General features: G+C 42.8%; 1 protein-coding gene across 1 annotated transcript in view; it reads left to right on the top strand.

The window, feature by feature from the left end:
* Positions 1-16,613, top strand: part of MSH6 (mutS homolog 6) — a 614,863-nt gene that overhangs the window by 427,068 nt on the left and 171,182 nt on the right. Inside the window, exon 9 of the mRNA XM_044075079.1 lies at positions 407-606. Coding sequence (XP_043931014.1) covers positions 407-606 — 200 coding nt within the window. The remainder of the gene's footprint in view (positions 1-406; positions 607-16,613) is intronic.

Raw genomic sequence — 16,613 nt, 5'->3', positions numbered from 1 at the left:
CAGCCACTCGTCTCTGCTTCACTGTCATATGTGCCATCTCTATGCTTCAAGACCCAATTATTTAGGCAGACTTTTGTAAAGTAAGTATCTGTATTTGGTCTCCCATGTGCTTATATTTAGTATTGCAGGAGTATTTGTAATTGTTTCAGATTGTAACATATTCACCATCCTGTGACAGTCTGATACTGTAGTGCTATGATAAGTGTTTTGTATCGTATGTGCTGCTATCTTGAAAATCAGCTGCTTTGAAATTTCATGGGTGTGCTCTTCAGAATACTCGCTTCCTACTTTCACAGTGCCCAGTGTGTCTGTTTTGATGTAAAGTCCACATATTCAGCACTAGAGAGTGGACTGTAATCATTGTCTCAGTTCCTTAGACATAATTTTTTTCTTTTCTCCATTATAGGCATGCATGGTTGAAAATGAGTGTGAAGATCCAAGCCAGGAAACCATCACATTCCTTTATAAGTTTATTGGAGGTGCCTGCCCTAAAAGCTATGGCTTTAATGCAGCAAGGCTTGCTAATATCCCAGAGGAGGTTATTCAGAAGGGGCACAGAAAGGCAAAGGAGTTTGAGAGAATCACAGTTTCATTACGACTCTTCAGGTAAGTTTTTTTTTTTTTTATTTTTTACCTTATTTTCAGGCAAGTGTCAATGGAGCTTGGGGAGTCAGTACTGTGTAATTTTTGTACTTTATTATTAAAGTCCCCCCCCCCCCTTTCTACCGTGGCTCAAAAAGTCTCTCTTAGGAATTGATAGAGGGTTAAAAACATGGAAATGGTGAGTTGAATCACTCTCCTTGAGCTTCATATCCCATGCAGACTGCCTACAGTTCTGTTTAGGAGCAGAAATGTTGGGACATTTTTCCAGAAAAAAATACACACCATTTTAGTTGCCTACACCCTTGCAGTGCTGCATGATCAGTTTTTGCCCTCCGTGGATCATTAGGAATGGCAGGTAAATGTCTTCTTGTTCTAAGCTATGCAGCTAATTAAACATTTTATTCTGTTTTGCCAAGTTAGTCTGATTTCATCAGATGCTCTTCTACAGGGGAGAATAAGGGGAAAGCACAATGGGTCATATATATTTATAAAACTATACAATGACACAAAGAAGCATGGGATCGATTGGTCATACAGTAGTTACAGGTGCAGATGCTTATGATACAAAAATATGAAAGGTAGTTCTATGAAGGACCAGTGTTGAGTGTATACACTGTCATCAGAGTGGCACCAAGATTTGCCACCAAGATCTACATGTACACTACCCTGTTTGTTTCACATTATGTACCCTTGAGAGCCAACAAGACAGTTCAGCATTTGCACAGTATGTACTGTTGAGTCCTCACCATTTTACATACTTTAGTAAATATTTAAGTACTTGCCATATTCGTTCATGTTGATTAGGAAAGAATAGTACGTTAAGTATTGAGATAGCAGAGGGTGTTTAGATAATACTAATTTGTGTCATTCATTTGTGCTGTCATTAGCGCAGTTTCTGTTAGGTGCATAAAAGTTGCTGTACTCCTTACTAGGGTTTACATCATCCTTTCTTGCGAGACTGTCCCCAGACTTTGATTCGCTGTTCTGTATTGGTGGGTTGTTCTGTCCATGCCAGTTGTCTTGTATTAGTGGTGGTACAACAGAGTGTGGTTTGTGTAGTGAATTGTTTTTGATTTTAAGAGCTGTCATCCTGCTGTTTTTTTTGTGCATGGTTCACTAAAGTCATACTTTGGTTAAAGATCATTCCAGGATATTTGTAGCTCAATGCTACTACTGTGGTAGCTTTAGCAGCATTTTTGGTTACATGAGATTTGTTCTACCCACTTCCCATTTCTTTAAGCCTGATTTTATTTTTGCATTCCTGAAATGGTATTTGCTGTAACCATGTTCCCAGAGTAGTGCTACCCATACCCTTTCTAAATTCTTATGAGTTCAGTATGGTAGTCCTGCCAGAGTATTTTATGTGCCAATAATACCATTTGTTAATAAGGTAGGTCCACTGGACATGGTGCCTTTTCAGAGTTTGAACCAGGAGCAATGTCTGGTTAATTGACTTGTTCAGGGTCACACAGTAAGCAAATGAAGGGCTTAGGGAATCAGACTCTGTACCAAAGGAACTGCAGCTCACAGCCTTCACCCTTTGCCAACTGCCAGACTTGCCAAGGTTGTCTCCATGTTAATGCGGTTAGAAAGTACTATTGGCCCTAGTGATGAAGCTTGCAAGCTGATGTCTGACTTCATATTGATTTTTGGCAGTTTCCTTTTGATGCTGGTATCACACTGTGCTAGATTTTATACTATTTGTATTTGATTTTTCCAATTTGCTCTTTTTTTTTTTTTTTTTTTTTTTTTTTTTTTTTTTAAGATGTGGATTGATTAACAGCAGTTTCAGTAGCTCAGCAGGTCATATGCTCACCTTTGGTTCAAAAGGCCACGGGTAGTGGAATTAATTTTGTGGAGCATGGTTTGCATAATGGTTAAAAATAAAGTTCAAAGCGCCAAAATGGAATTTATTTTATTTTTTATTTTATTTTACATATGTTAACCGGGAAAGTCCGACTGGACACAGGTGCGTTTTCAGCAGAGGCCCGGGGAGATGAGCTCCAAAAACATATATAGGATAATAGGCAATTACATGGAATATACATTTCATCTTATGAGAGCTTCCATTACATACATCCAAGGGGTTGATACATACAGTGTAGGATACATTAATTTTGACAGTTCATATACTAGTCAAACATTAAGGTATGGAATATCCAAGACATCTAATCAAAAGACATGAAAGTGGCAGTAATTTAAATCCTTGAAACTGTGTCTAAGGGTAATTGGAGTACGGAGAAGTTATCTATTTAATGCTTAGCCTGGTGAGTGGCATGAGCATAACCAATTATTCTGAAAATGTATTTTCAGGAGTTTTTTAAACTGAGTGGTGGAGGTGGTAGAGGTAGTATGGATTGGTAAGGTATTTCATTTTTTGGCAATGGTGCTGGCAAAAAGGGATTTGTGAGCATAATTTCTGTGTTTGATGACTTTTATGAGGTTTTAGTTGCTAGATCTAAGAGTTCTAGTGGGGATGTGTGGTTGTATGAGTTCCTGTAATGAAGGGGTTAGGTTGGGAGAGTAGTAGAGTTTGTAAACAGTGGATAGTTGGTTGAGTAGTAACATATGAGGTAGCTCCAACCAGTTGACTTAAGTGAATGACAGTGATGGGACCTATATGGGGGATTTGGTAGCGAATTTGGCAATTTTGTTGCAACAAGATTCCATTTTATTTAGGTTGGTTTGCTGGAGATTAGTTAGGATGGGAGAGGCATATAAGTGGATAGATCGATGTGTCCTAGCAATGGTTGCTTTGGTGTTACTAGTCATGAAGTATTTATTTTTATAGAGGAGTCCAAGTTTTTTGTTAACTTTCTTAATGGTTTGAGCAATATGGATGTCGAATTTAAGATTGTTGTCAATTTCAACACCTAGCAGTTTTGTGTGTGTGTGTGGTAGGACTGATTTCAGTGTTGTCCTTGGATTTGATGCAGAAGTTATTGCTTAGGGGTGGTGGTTTTCCAGGGCCAAATATGTTTGTTTTTTGGGGGGGGTTGAAAAGAATTTGATATTGGTGAAAGGTTTCTGCGAGGGTGAAGTAGGTCTGGGTTAAGGTTTGAAGTTTGTCGTCTGGAGGCAGCGCAAATAAGGGTGGTGTCATCTGCATATTGTACTACTGACACAGAGGGTGAGGAGAAAGTGATATGGTTAGTATATAAGGAGAACAGTAAGGGACTGAGAATAGACCCTTGAGGGACTCCTATGGTAACTGGCAATATGGGGATTGTTGGTCTTTCCAGAGAACTGTTTGTTGACGACCAGATATGTAGCTTTTAAACCAATCAGTTGAGGAGGAGCTTATGTTTATGCTAGGTAGAGAATTCAGAAGTATGTTGTGGTTAACCATATCAAAGGCTTTTGATAAGTCTAAGAATATGGAGGAAACAAGCAGATCATGGTTTCTGTGGTGGTTAACTGTATCTGTGAATGATAGGAGGGCTGTGATTGTACTGTGGGATGGTCTAAAACCATGTTGTGTAGCAGAGATTATCTTTGAGGTGTCGCATGAGTTGAGTGTGAACAACTCTAATATTTTGGACAGAGGTGATAGGATAGCAATTGGATGATAGTTAAGTCAGGTCTAAGGAGGTTCCACCTTTGTGTAGTGGAATAATGTGTGAGGTTTTCCAGGAGGTGGATACTTTTTATTTTCCAGCAGTGATCTATTTATGAGAATGGAGACTTGGTAGGCCATGGCTTCAGCTGATATCTTGAAGTTTGCCGGTAGGTTATCTGCTGCTAGTGTGGTTCGTTTTAGTTTTTTGAGGGGCTTCGAAATTAACCTGGTAGAGACTGGGTGGAGGTTGAAGGTGGAGATGTTGGGTTGAGTATTGGGAGGGCTGGTGGTATTTGCTGGTGTAGGAATATATATATTAGTTTGGGCATTGGCCATGGTTTGGACAGTTTCTGTAAAGAATTAGTTGAATTGTGTGGGAATGTTTTCAAGATTGCTAGGTAGCACTGGGGATGGGGTGGTATTTTCTTGGTGGAGTATGCTATTTAGAGTGGCCCAAAATTGTTTTTCCTGCAAGTTTGTGTAGTAATTGACTTTGTCTAGTTTGATTTGTTTCTTGGTTTTGTTTCGGAGTTCTAGATAGTTTTGTCTGAGACTTAAGGTTCTATTTCTCTGATATTGTGTCCAGGCTTTGTCTTTCTTTCATTTTACCTTTGGTGTCTTTGGTGAGCCATGGGGCATAGTTTTTATTCTAATGGTTCGGGAAGGTGCATGGTGGTTTTAGGGTGTCTAGGAAGGTTGAGATGTTCAGTGGCGTTGTCTAGGGAAAGTTGGATAAGAGAGGCCCAGTTTACACTTTGTAGCTCTTGGATGAAGTTAGTGGCTATAAACTGTTTTCTATTGGTGACTTCCCGGAGGATGGGTTGATAAATTGTGATTTATGCCTAATTAAGTAGGTTGGGTGATAGTCACTTAGGCTGTCTTGGAGACAGACGGATAGGTGAACATGAGTGGGGTCAGGTACTAGGATGCAGTCCAAGATGGATTGGTGTTTGGATGCTTTGTCATTTCTTGTGGGAGTTCTTATGGTTTGGCTAAACCTGTGGAGGTTTAGAAAGGCAGAGGGGTTGTGGCTGAAGCATTTTGTCCAGTCTATATTGAAATCCCGTAATAGTATGGTTTCATGTGGAAAGGAGTTGGAAAGCCAGTTAAGTAGGTGTTCCATGACAGTTGTGTTATTGCCTGGTGGGATATAGCCGCCTGCAGTAATTCGGTGCTTGTTGGGATTTATTTCTGATTTACCAAGGATTAGTTCTACATTGATTTGTGGGTTATTGTAGTCTAGTTCCTCTATGTTGAGGTGATTTTGGAAGAGAATTGCTACACCCCCTCCCTTTTTTCCTAGTCTATCTTTTTTAATCGTATTGTAGCTTGGGCAGTAATTTCATCATTGTGGTGTTCTGGTTTGAGCCATGTTTCTGTTAATATTGTGACTTCAGGTTTGTAAAGGGTAAGCAAAGCATGAAGGTCATGCGTTTTATTGAGTATGCTTCTTACATTGATGTTTAAGAAGCGGGTAGATGTATTAGGTCTATTGTGAATGGCATTTAGTTGGCTAGTAGTGGAGTTGATGGGTGAGGTAGGCCCTGGGTTTGGGGTGTATGTCACCACAACTAATGAGTTTTTTGAGTAAGTGTGAGTAGTGTTTGCTAAATTTTTATAATTGTGTACCTTTGAGAGCTATGTGGGTTTATTTTGAGTTTTAGTCTGTAGTGTGGGTAAGGATGTATTGTTCTATAGGGATGATTTTAGCTTGGTGTGGTTGCTTGTGGAGTCAGTCTGCCAGGGGGGGGAGGGTGTGGCTTCTGAGTTGAGTATGGTAAAAGGTTAGGTTGGATAAAAAAAGCAGGGTAATGAGTATAGTAAGATATAGTAGTACATTTAGTAGTTGGGTTGGTTGTGTGCAAGGCATGCTGTATAGGTGGAGTTAGCTGCTATAGTAGCAGTGTGTTGAATTTAGGAGGGTTACTGGAAGGGGAGGAGTCTTATGTGGGAGGAAGTAGATGGTTAAGTATAAAGGAAGTGACCTGGTGGGTGAGAATGGGGGTGGGAGCTGGGCCACACCTCTGACAAGGAAGTGGGGGAAAAATCAGTCCAATCAGTGCATGAGGGCACTTTCTCATTTCACCAGATTAAAATACCTTTAACAGAATCACTGCAGCAGAGGCCCTTCCCTAGGTCACTCTAGTTAGGAAATTAGTGGGCTCTTTTTCAAATGGGGAGGTAGGGAACAGGATTTAAGCATAAATTCCTCTTATTTCTAGGCAATTAAACATGGATTTGGGATAGTTTGAGCAGGGTTAAATCGGATGTTCAATGTGTGGTGCTCAACAGGAATTGCACTGAGCTATTCCATTCTGTGTAGGTGCAGGTGTGTATCACACTGTGCACAGCCTTGTCTATAACATTTTTAAAAAATACAGTTTATTTCAGAAGACTGTCTTTTTTTAGAAACGTTTGATCAACTGGAATGTCCGTTTTATTTGGCAGTTTAGCAGGTACAACTGCTATCAGCTGGTTATAATCAACGGTGAGGAAAAGTATTTTTTTTTTTTAAACCTGTCATATCACTTTGCACACAATGGAACTTCTTTACAGATTATCAATGTATACAAAAATATAGTATTACAATTAATTTGCTACTGCTTGCTTTTTATTTTATTTAAAATCAGACAGTCAGCATTACAGTAAATTGTAGAGTTAACTGTGTGTAAAATTCTCTGGGCAAGTCTAACTTTCATAACATTACTACTGTCTTTCATAAATTGCTCTGCTTTATTTACCTTGTGTCTCTGGCTCATTTCCTGCATCCAGATAAGTATAATCAAAAAATACTGATATGAAAGCAAGCCAGAATTTTGTCTAAGCCTTGGTATATTTACTACAGTATTATGTCAATTTTCATTGACAAATCATGTCTTGATTTTAACTTTACGTTTCAAAATCAACTTTGTGGCAGACGAGCATATGCGCTATAACCCACAGTGAGGTATGGCGATTCTTTGAACTTCATCTTTAAGGTCTTGAACCCTGTGCCTTGTTACCTGTGATGTTTATTCTGACCTGTGGATATTGACTAGGTTTGTAATAGTCTGTAGACTGATAAACTAGTGTTTATCCATGAACCTATGAACTGTATCAGAAGCTGTAGAGAGACCTTTAAATTAAGGCTTTGGTTGCTTTTTGCCTCCATTCTTAAAATGAAGTTTAAACGAAAGTTATGTAGTCATCATAACAATAAATCTATGTTGTCTTTCTGTCCTTAACATATGGGTCTTTGGATTCTAGTCTGATCTGACTTTGTCCACTTTCAAACTTTGGATGTGGTGCTCAGCCTCTTCCCTTACCCATAATTCCTTTGTGTTGACATACCCACCTCAGATTGAGTTTGCCTGCAAGAAAAAAGGTAAGTAGACAGTGTCAAAGATAGAAGTAAAGAAACCAGTTGGTACGCAGTCTTGATAAGAAAACTTCTGGGAACCATGGCCAAGTCAACCAGAGCACTCCAGGAGTTAAAAGGCTAAATAACTTCAAAATATGGAAGGGGGGGAGAAAAGAGTGGGAAGTTGAAGGATGGAAACAGACAACACAAATCTAATCTTATGGTGAGTACAGAACTTTTTTATCTAATATTTTTTATCCATTTCCGCAGCATATGGGATAGAGACATATCCAACACTGGATATGTTTTGCAAATCTTTGTTAAAGATAATGGGAAGTACATGGGTTGCAGTCTTCTTGACGATAGGGACTGCAAGTGTCCACTGTAGAACTAGCTTATAGTACCTGGCTAGGGTAATCAAGGTGATCAAACCTGCAATGGAGTCTGAAAGACTGAGAATTGTTTTTGCAGGTGGCTTCTGACAGAGCAAACAGCCAGAGCTTGTTTGATGAATGGATTAATCTTAGTTTGGGGAAGTTTTGTAATTTGGAGCTTTATGTTCAACTACACTCCTATGAACTCTAAAGATTGAACTGGGAAAAGTTTGGGTTCAAACCTAAGCATTACTGTGATTTTAACACAGGAGGAGCAAGGAGTCCCTGATTTGGATGAGTAGATCCCTGCTAGGGACAGAGGCAAGCCAGTCAATCAAATAAGGGAACACCTAGAATCCTTGCAACTGAAGATGATCTACTACTGCCATACATTTGGTGAATACCCAGGGGTGTGTGGTAATACCAAAGGGCAGGCCTCTGAATTGAAAGTGTAGCTCCTAGTCAAATGTGAAGATAATTCCTGAAGTCTGTCCATCTTTATGTGGTAGTATGCATCCTGAGCTGTAGAGCACATCCAATCATTCTCCCTCAGTAGGGAAGAATAGATTGTACCGTGTACTGTGGCCATCCAGAATTCTGTTATTAAAACTTGTTCAGGTAACATATGTCCAGAACTGGCTTTAAGTCACCACCAGAGCAAACAGGATCCGGAATTTACTCAAGGTTCTTTTTATCTTGGATGACTAAAGTTTAAAAGCTTCTTTATTTCTGAAGAGGCCACTTCCCTTTGAGAGTGTGGTACATTAAGAAGTCTTTTGAGAGTGTGGTACATTAAGAGGTCTTTTGAGAGTCTGGTGCATTAAGAGGTCTTTTGAGAGTGTGGTACATTAAGAGGTCTTTTGAGAGTGTGGTACATTAAGAGGTCTTTTGAGAGTCTGGTGCATTAAGAGGTCTTTTGAGTGTGTGGTACATTAAGAGGTCTTTTGAGAGTGTGGTACATTAAGAGGTCTTTTGAGAGTGTGGTACATTAAGAGGTCTTTTGAGAGTGTGGTACATTAAGAGGTCTTTTGAGAGTGTGGTACATTAAGAGGTCTTTTGAGAGTGTGGTACATTAAGAGGTCTTTTGAGAGTGTGGTACATTAAGAGGTCTTTTGAGAGTGTGGTACATTAAGAGGTCTTTTGAGAGTGTGGTACATTAAGAGGTCTTTTGAGAGTGTGGTACATTAAGAGGTCTTTTGAGAGTGTGGTACATTAAGAGGTCTTTTGAGAGTGTGGTACATTAAGAGGTCTTTTGAGAGTGTGGTACATTAAGAGGTCTTTTGAGAGTGTGGTACATTAAGAGGTCTTTTGAGAGTGTGGTACATTAAGAGGTCTTTTTGGGGCTGAAGGGAGAGTGTGGAGGGGAATGAAGTAGTTTGGTTATGATCCTCTGCACATATTTTTCTTGAGTGTGGAAGTCCAGCTTGTTGGATGCAGAGATAGACCCCCCCCCCTCCTGACTGTCTCCATAGCACAGTAGTCTGACAACTGTTCAGGAACGCTGAAAAGCCTTCTTGAAGAAAAGACATCTGATGATGTCCCTTTTAATTCTTCCTCACTACTTGGGTCTAGGATCCGACCGTCATATCCGATACAGCCACTTTCCTCTAGACTTCAGATCCAAGCCTCCAGCTCCTTCCTTTACCCACAATCCCCTAGACCATCCGCAAGTCCACAGATCTCATTTGCTACCATTTCAGTCTGTTGGAAGATAAAGCCTCTTTTAAAATTACGAGCGTTGAGTGCCATTCTTTTAATTTTTATCCGTTATACCAGTTTCCTTTCATGTTATAGTGTGAAATTTGCTTCTCCCTCTTTTCTTTGTCGTTGGGTGTTTGCTGCTTTCTTCTCCTAGTTGGTTAATTTTTAGAAAATGTGTGCTGTTGCTCTCTCTTATGGTGTGCGTGTTAGGTAGGTTAGGCGACTAGTTCTTTTTTTGTTCCTTCTGTGTGTGTACTGTTTCCTTAAAGTATGTTTAGGTTAATATAGTTTTTATTCTTTACCTAGCTAGTGTTCTAGTTGTTCCTGGCATAAGGGACCTGAATATCTTTGCGATTTATGTGTGTGCCTGTGTGTGCTTCACTATGACAGAAACCAGATAGACCTACTGGCTTCAAAAAGTGCACTTTTTGTGGGCATAAAGATCCCAAATTTTGATACAAGGTGTGTATACTGTTTGGGAGCTGCTCATCTGTACTGTCCTTGCTTAGTGTGCAGTACCTTCACTCCAAGAGCTATGTTGGATTGAGGGGGCAAACTTATCCTGAAAATGTTATTGCCTGCTGGGGCTCAGGTCTCCTCCCTCCTCCTTGGAGCCGTCCTGTAAACTGAGGAAAGTATCTGAGCCAACCTCTGCTCTTCAACCCTCAGATCCTGCCCCTTTCCTCCATTCCATCTGTCTTTGCTCCCAGTACAAGCTCCCCATTCAGTCCATCCCAGCTTTGGATCCTAAAACCTCAGATCAGACAGCTAGAGGCAATACCCTAGATCTGGCTTTATAGGCATGGTCACAGACGCCACCATCCAAGCTTTTTCAGACACTTGCTAAGCCCTCGAGACTGCCCTCCACCATCTTGTCTAGGTCTTCCAGGAGCATCTCTGATCACGACATGGAAAGATGATGCAGAAGTTTTTTAGAGCTCAGATTCACATGGGAATCATTTATGCTCAGTCCTCTATTGGATCCATGAGCTCTTCAGTCAGACAAGTGACTTTTGCCTTCTCCAATCTGTCCACCAGCTTCGGAGCCCAAGGATTCAAGCCCTCTGAGAGGTACAACATTGGATCCTAAGAAGTTCCTGACTTCGGATCAAACAGTCACATTGACCAGCTCTGCACTGTTGTCTTCAGATCAGAGCGAGCCATGGATCTTAGAGGTCTGTGCTGGGCCCAAGGGGTAGGGTTCAGCTCAGATGTGTTCTGATCGTTCCCACCCCTGGGTGCCTAAGCTCTAGACAGCTCGGATCCGAGCGGTGCAGATCTGGGGCTGACCTCAACGACTTCTCAGAGACTTTGGCTCCAAGGAGGGAGGGAGAGGTTTCTCCGGGTCCGTCAGCCTTCCTGGTTCTACAAAAGGCTTTCTGTGCAGCCAGAGAACCATCCTATTCTGTATTGATTCCTTCTCATCCTCCCATCTGTTTTGGAGTGCTGAGCCCATCATTCCTGTTCCATCCGGTCAGCCATTTCTAGAAAGTCTCCATATATGTCCCACACCGGGACTCCCCTCCTCTTCCGATACCTGTCCGGACCACCCCACTGAGGAGGTTCCTTAGAAGAGGTTGTGCAAAAATAGGCACATAGACTTCCCTATGGAGTCCTTCACGAAGGATACAGACTTTGAAGAAGGATCCCCCTAATCACCACCTGACAATGTTTTCTTCGGGGACATCATGGAAATCCTTAGGCAAAGGGATGGATAGTTCTTCAAAAATCCATCCCCTGAGGAGATTGTTTTTGGAGGCCTTCGGGGCTGGCCAAACTACACCTTGGGTGACCCCCCCCCCCCCCCCCCCAGGCTTATAGACCTTGTCTCCCTCCAGGCATGGAAGGAGCCAGACACTGTTAAACTGATTCCCAAACGTCCAGATAAAATCCTTTCTTTACCTGCCGACTGCCAATTTTGGAGCAAGGGAGTTGCCGTGGATGCTATGGTTGTGGAAGTAGCCACAAAGAAGGAGCTAGCACAGCAGAACTCCACTGTCCACCTCCTTAACAAGGAGTCCAGAGCGATGGACAGATTTGGGAAGCAAGTTTACGCCTCAGCTACTTTCACACTAAGGTTGTTGAATTTTATGAATTATTTCTCCCATTTGCACAGAGATGTGATCTGTCACTGAGTCCATGTCGACTGAGGACCTTAAAGTTTCTCCGCAGCTAGCCACTCTGTCTATAGTTAACTCATCAATGAGGTTAATTTCTCAGGCAGCGAAAGGCTCCTCTCGAGTTTTTGGTTCAGGCATAGCCATACAGCAACATGCCTAGATGAAGCTGTGTGATTTTTGTGGAACCCTTTAAAGACATATTTTGTTAACTCCACTTTCGATGGTTCCTCCCTTTTCAGACAATCAGTCAAGGAAACGCTTACCCCACAGCGAGCAGGAAGGAAAGATCATGTCTGCTACTGGAATCAAGCTTCTACCCCTGAGCGGACCTTCTCCAGGAACCAATGGGGTGGCAAGAAAATGTGGTTCCGTATATCTTGGACACCTTTCCAGGACTCGCGGGTAGACTCCTCATCCAGTAGCAGATGAGGCTTCAGTGGCAGATGTCCCAGAGGTAGAGGGGGGTCCACAGAATCAGAGCTTCAGGGATTCCTTTCCTGATGTGCCCTGTCAGTGCTCCTGAAGTGCTGCCCGATTGCTCCTCTCTGGAGGCAGTCTGGTGATGTTTTTCACTGCACCTTGAAGCTTGGACAAGTATTACACAAAGTGAATGGGGATGCTTTCCATTATATCCAGAAGCCATTACAATATTCCCTTTTTCCTTCAAGACTAAGCAAGAAATCTCTCCAACATTCCACCCAGTCAGAGAGTCGGCAACCCTAGAAAGCCAAACGTTGCTTCAAAAAAGAGCCATCCAAAAGGTCCCAACCGAACATATAGGATTCAGAACTTCTGCTTCTTTTTGGTGCCAAAGAAAACAGGGGACCTCAGACCGATCCTGGATCTAAGCAAATTGAATCAATATGTAAAGCAGTCCAGGTTCTGAATGGTTATGGTGCTGTCCGTTCTGCCGCTTCTGCGCAAAGACGACTGGATATGCCCTATAGATTCCAGGACACGTACTATCACATAAAGATACACAGGTACTCCAGGAGGTTTGTGTGTTTCCTGCTGGGAGCCAATCCGTGTCAATTCAGAGCACTGCCTTTCAGTCTCACCACGGCCACCAGGGTGTTTGCCAAGTGCATGGCAGTGGTAGCAGCTCACTTGAGGCTCAAAGGATTCCAGGTGTTTCCATACCTAGATAGATGATTGGCTCTTTAATGCCCCAACCAAACATTAACTGATTTAAACCAGAGATTGTGATGTACATCTCAAACTTTTTAGGAATTTCTGTAAACTTGTCAAAATCAGTTAGCTCCTGTGCAAAACATGGAATTCATAGTAACCCAGCTAGATACCTTACACACAGTGTCATATCTTCCATTGTACAGAATGTCTTCCTTGAGAAATCAGATACAGGACATGCTATATCTCATCCCTCTCCTGCGAGGCTGGTATTAACAGGTCCTGAGGTCCATGTCAGTGGCAATGCTAGTTGTCCTGGCCAGGTTTTTCATAAGAGTACTCCAGGGACTTTAGCAGTTCAATGCCCACCCCTCTATCATCCTCTTTCTCTGGCTATAAAATTCACTCCAGTCTGCAAACGTCATGTTCTTTGGTGGGTTCAGTGCCGGGACCTGCACTTGGGCAGGCCATTCTGTCTTCCCCTTCTAACAGCCACAGTGACCACAGATGCTTCCCAGCTTGTTACAACTGAAAGTTGATCCCAAGTCACGTGGTCCCGATTAGAGACTAAGTTGAATATTAACGTCCTACAGATGAGGACAGTCCTTGTGTCGTTACAAGCCTTTCAGGATGACCTTCTCTAGGGACCATTACTTTCACACAGACAACATGGTGGTGGTTTGGTACAGCAACAAAAAAGGAGGGACTGGTTCTTGCCCATTAGGCAGGCAGGTCATGAGGGTTTGGGATTGGGCGATCTCTTCGGACTGTTTTCTGGTTGCAACGCACTTACCTGGGAAGAACAACGTATTGGAGGACAGACTCAGCAGGTCCATTTTGATTCCTGATGTAGTCCCTCAGTCAGTCAGTAGCCAACAGGATTTTCAGCCGTCGGGGCCAACCTTGCTGTGACCTATTTCACACTCCCCTCAACAAATATTTTGCTCTGATCCCCCCTCAGAGGGAGTCAAGGGATGCTAGAGTCCACGATTGGCACCCGGGTCTCCTCTGTGCTTACTGTCCCCTTCTCTGACCCCAAGATTTCTTCAGAAAGCAGGCAGGTCAAAGAGCTCAGTCATCTTCATTGCCCCCTTTTGGCCTCACCAGGTCCGTTTCCCCTTCCAATGGTCTCATCTCAAATATCCTCAATGAATTCTGGAGCCCTGTTAGAATCTCCTGTTCAATTAATTCTGGAGCCCTGTCAGGATCTCCTCTCACCCATCAGAACTTCCCTACCCCAAACTCCACGCCCCTCAAGCTTAACCTCATGGGTTCTCGAATTCCAATGATTATTAGACAGCCCAGACTTGCTTCTCTAGTATGTCGCATTGTCCTGGCCTTTCAAAAGTCATCCACAAAAAAGCTGTACAAAAGTTAGTGGAAAAGATTTTCTGTATGGGTTTGCAAAGAGAACATTGATTTTTTTTTTCCACTTTGATTCCAGATATTTTGCTTTTCCTTGCCACGTTTTGATCAGGGAGCGAGCTTTTCCACACTTGAGCTCCAACTAGCGGCGATGTCCAATTTTTACTCAGGAAACCAAAATATATGATGTCAGTCTTCATTTATCCTTGAAGTATGGGACTCTGTTCCGACTCTCTGAACTGGCTCAACCATTATAACAGCTCGTGAGAACAAAAAACTGTGTAGTGAAGTCCGTACCCAGAATGCTCATCTCTAGATTACCTCCAATCTTGTTTGGCTCTTTTCTACATAAGACGGATCAGGCAAACTTTCTTGAACCCTTTTTCTACCTACCCAGTTAACTTTCACTTTGTTTTTTACTACCTCTTCCTTTACACTTCACTGTTTTTGCCTACCATTTTTGGTAGTGTTTTTCCTTTCAATTGTAGTTGGATTTTTTTAAGCGAGTGTACCGTTTACCTTTTTACCTTGTGGTATCTGTTCTATCATTGTTGGTAGCGCTATCCCTTTTGCCCCTACCTCTTGGTAGCTCTGGCCTACCATTGTTGGTAGCAGTTTTTCAACTCTTTCACCACTTTCTTTTTTCTAGTGTGTGTGTGAATAGCTAGTATGAGTGTCTTCTGCTGTTGATTCTTTTTTTACCAGTCAACATGGCAGATAAAAGTAAAGAAACAACTGGCTTTAAACAATGCTGTGGTTGTGGAAGAAAAATGCCCAGTTCTGCTGGGCATTCATCTTGTGTTTACTGCTTGGGGCCTGGAGCATTTACAAGAGGATTGTGCTATTTGTCAAGCTTTTAGTCACGAGCCGTTGTGGAGAGAATGAATAAACTGATCTTAAAAGGTCTGATTAAGACATCTTTTGATGAGGCTTTGTCCAGTCAGCCTAGGACTTCAAAATTGAATGTCTTCACCTTCATCTTACTCTTCTAAGACTGAACATAGAAAGAATAGTCTCTAGGTGCCAGCATCCCCCTTGGACCCAGGACACACGGGATCTAAATCTTCATTTCTTCACACACTGCAGAACCAAAGCTAATTGTCAAAAAAATCTATGGAACCAACTTCTTCAGCACCGACTGCAGTGACCTGCTCTGCATCACAAGTTTCGGTGCTGACCACCACATTGCTGACTATTCATGTCAATTCCCCTTCCTCTGTGTCAGTCCCTTCTACAGTGCCGACCATAATTTTGGAGTCCGTTCCTTTCATGGTGCTGTCAGCAACTTTGGAACCAGGATTCATTTTGGTTCCCAGGACTATCTATTCCCCCTCAATAGATCCTTTTGTGGGACACCTGTCGAGCTTCTTTTTAGAGAGGCCAGAATCCCCCTCCACATTTTCTGTCTGTTCCTCTAGGACTCCAAGTCGACGTGAGATTGGTCGATCAGCTCCTCATGGCTGGGGGTCTTTCAGTCGCTTCCCAGGTTTCACTTCCTTCTGAAGATAGAACTTTCTCTCCAAGGACTCCACCAGACATTCCTCCTCTAACCTCCATGAGGTATTAAAGACCACGACTCTGATTTCCCCAGTTCTGGCTGTTAAGGTGCTGACAACTCTTATGCCTTCAGCTTCGGTGTCTGTCCTGAGTTCCCTGGCTCCTTTGGAACTGATGGACTCCCAGGGTCATAGCTCCGCTGCCTCGTTTATGGGCTCTTCAACTTTGACCTCTATGGCAGTCTCCTCCGAGCGGGGTGGGACCAAGATTCTGAGGTTGTCCTACCCGGTTCTGGGCCCCCATCCCTCTTCGGGGGGGGGGGGTCCTGCCTTCCAGGTCATGGAGAGAGGGTCTTGGCCTCTGCAGGTTCTCAGCCAGTTCCTTCCCAATCGGAGCATTTTCCCAGAACTCCTTCTCCAGAGCTTGCACCAACCTCCATGCCCGGGCAGTGAGCATTAAAGCTACTGTTCAGCCCTGTACACGGGGCCTTACCTCTTAAGAGTCCTCCACAGAATCTCCCACTGAGGAGATGCCCCAGAAGAGATTGTGAAAGAGGAAACATCTAGATTCCCTGGAGGACTCTGTCACTGAGGACACAGACTTTGACAGGGAGGGCTTCCCCCTGTCAACCCCAGAAGACATCTCATTTGGAGACATTCTTGAAATATCAAAGCAGAGGGGTGGCTGGAAGCCCAAAGACCCTTCCTCAGAGGAGTTGGTGTACCTGCAAGCTTTTGGTGTTCGCCCATCTACCTTTTGGGTGACCACGCCTGCTGCTGATCTCATTAAGTTAATTGCATAGTGGGCATGGAAGAACCCTGACTCTGTAGAACCAATCCCAAGGAGACCAGACATCATTTCAGTGTCAGAGGACCATCAGTTTTGGGCCAAGGGTTTAGCAGTAGATTCCATGGTGGTGGTGGCGG

Source organism: Protopterus annectens, chromosome 6.part0, assembly GCF_019279795.1.
Source record: "Protopterus annectens isolate FY-2018-M chromosome 6.part0, PAN1.0, whole genome shotgun sequence".
NCBI lineage: Eukaryota > Metazoa > Chordata > Ceratodontiformes > Protopteridae > Protopterus > Protopterus annectens.
The sequence above is the reverse complement of the archived record's forward strand: the minus strand, read 5'-3'. Positions and strand labels throughout refer to the sequence as shown.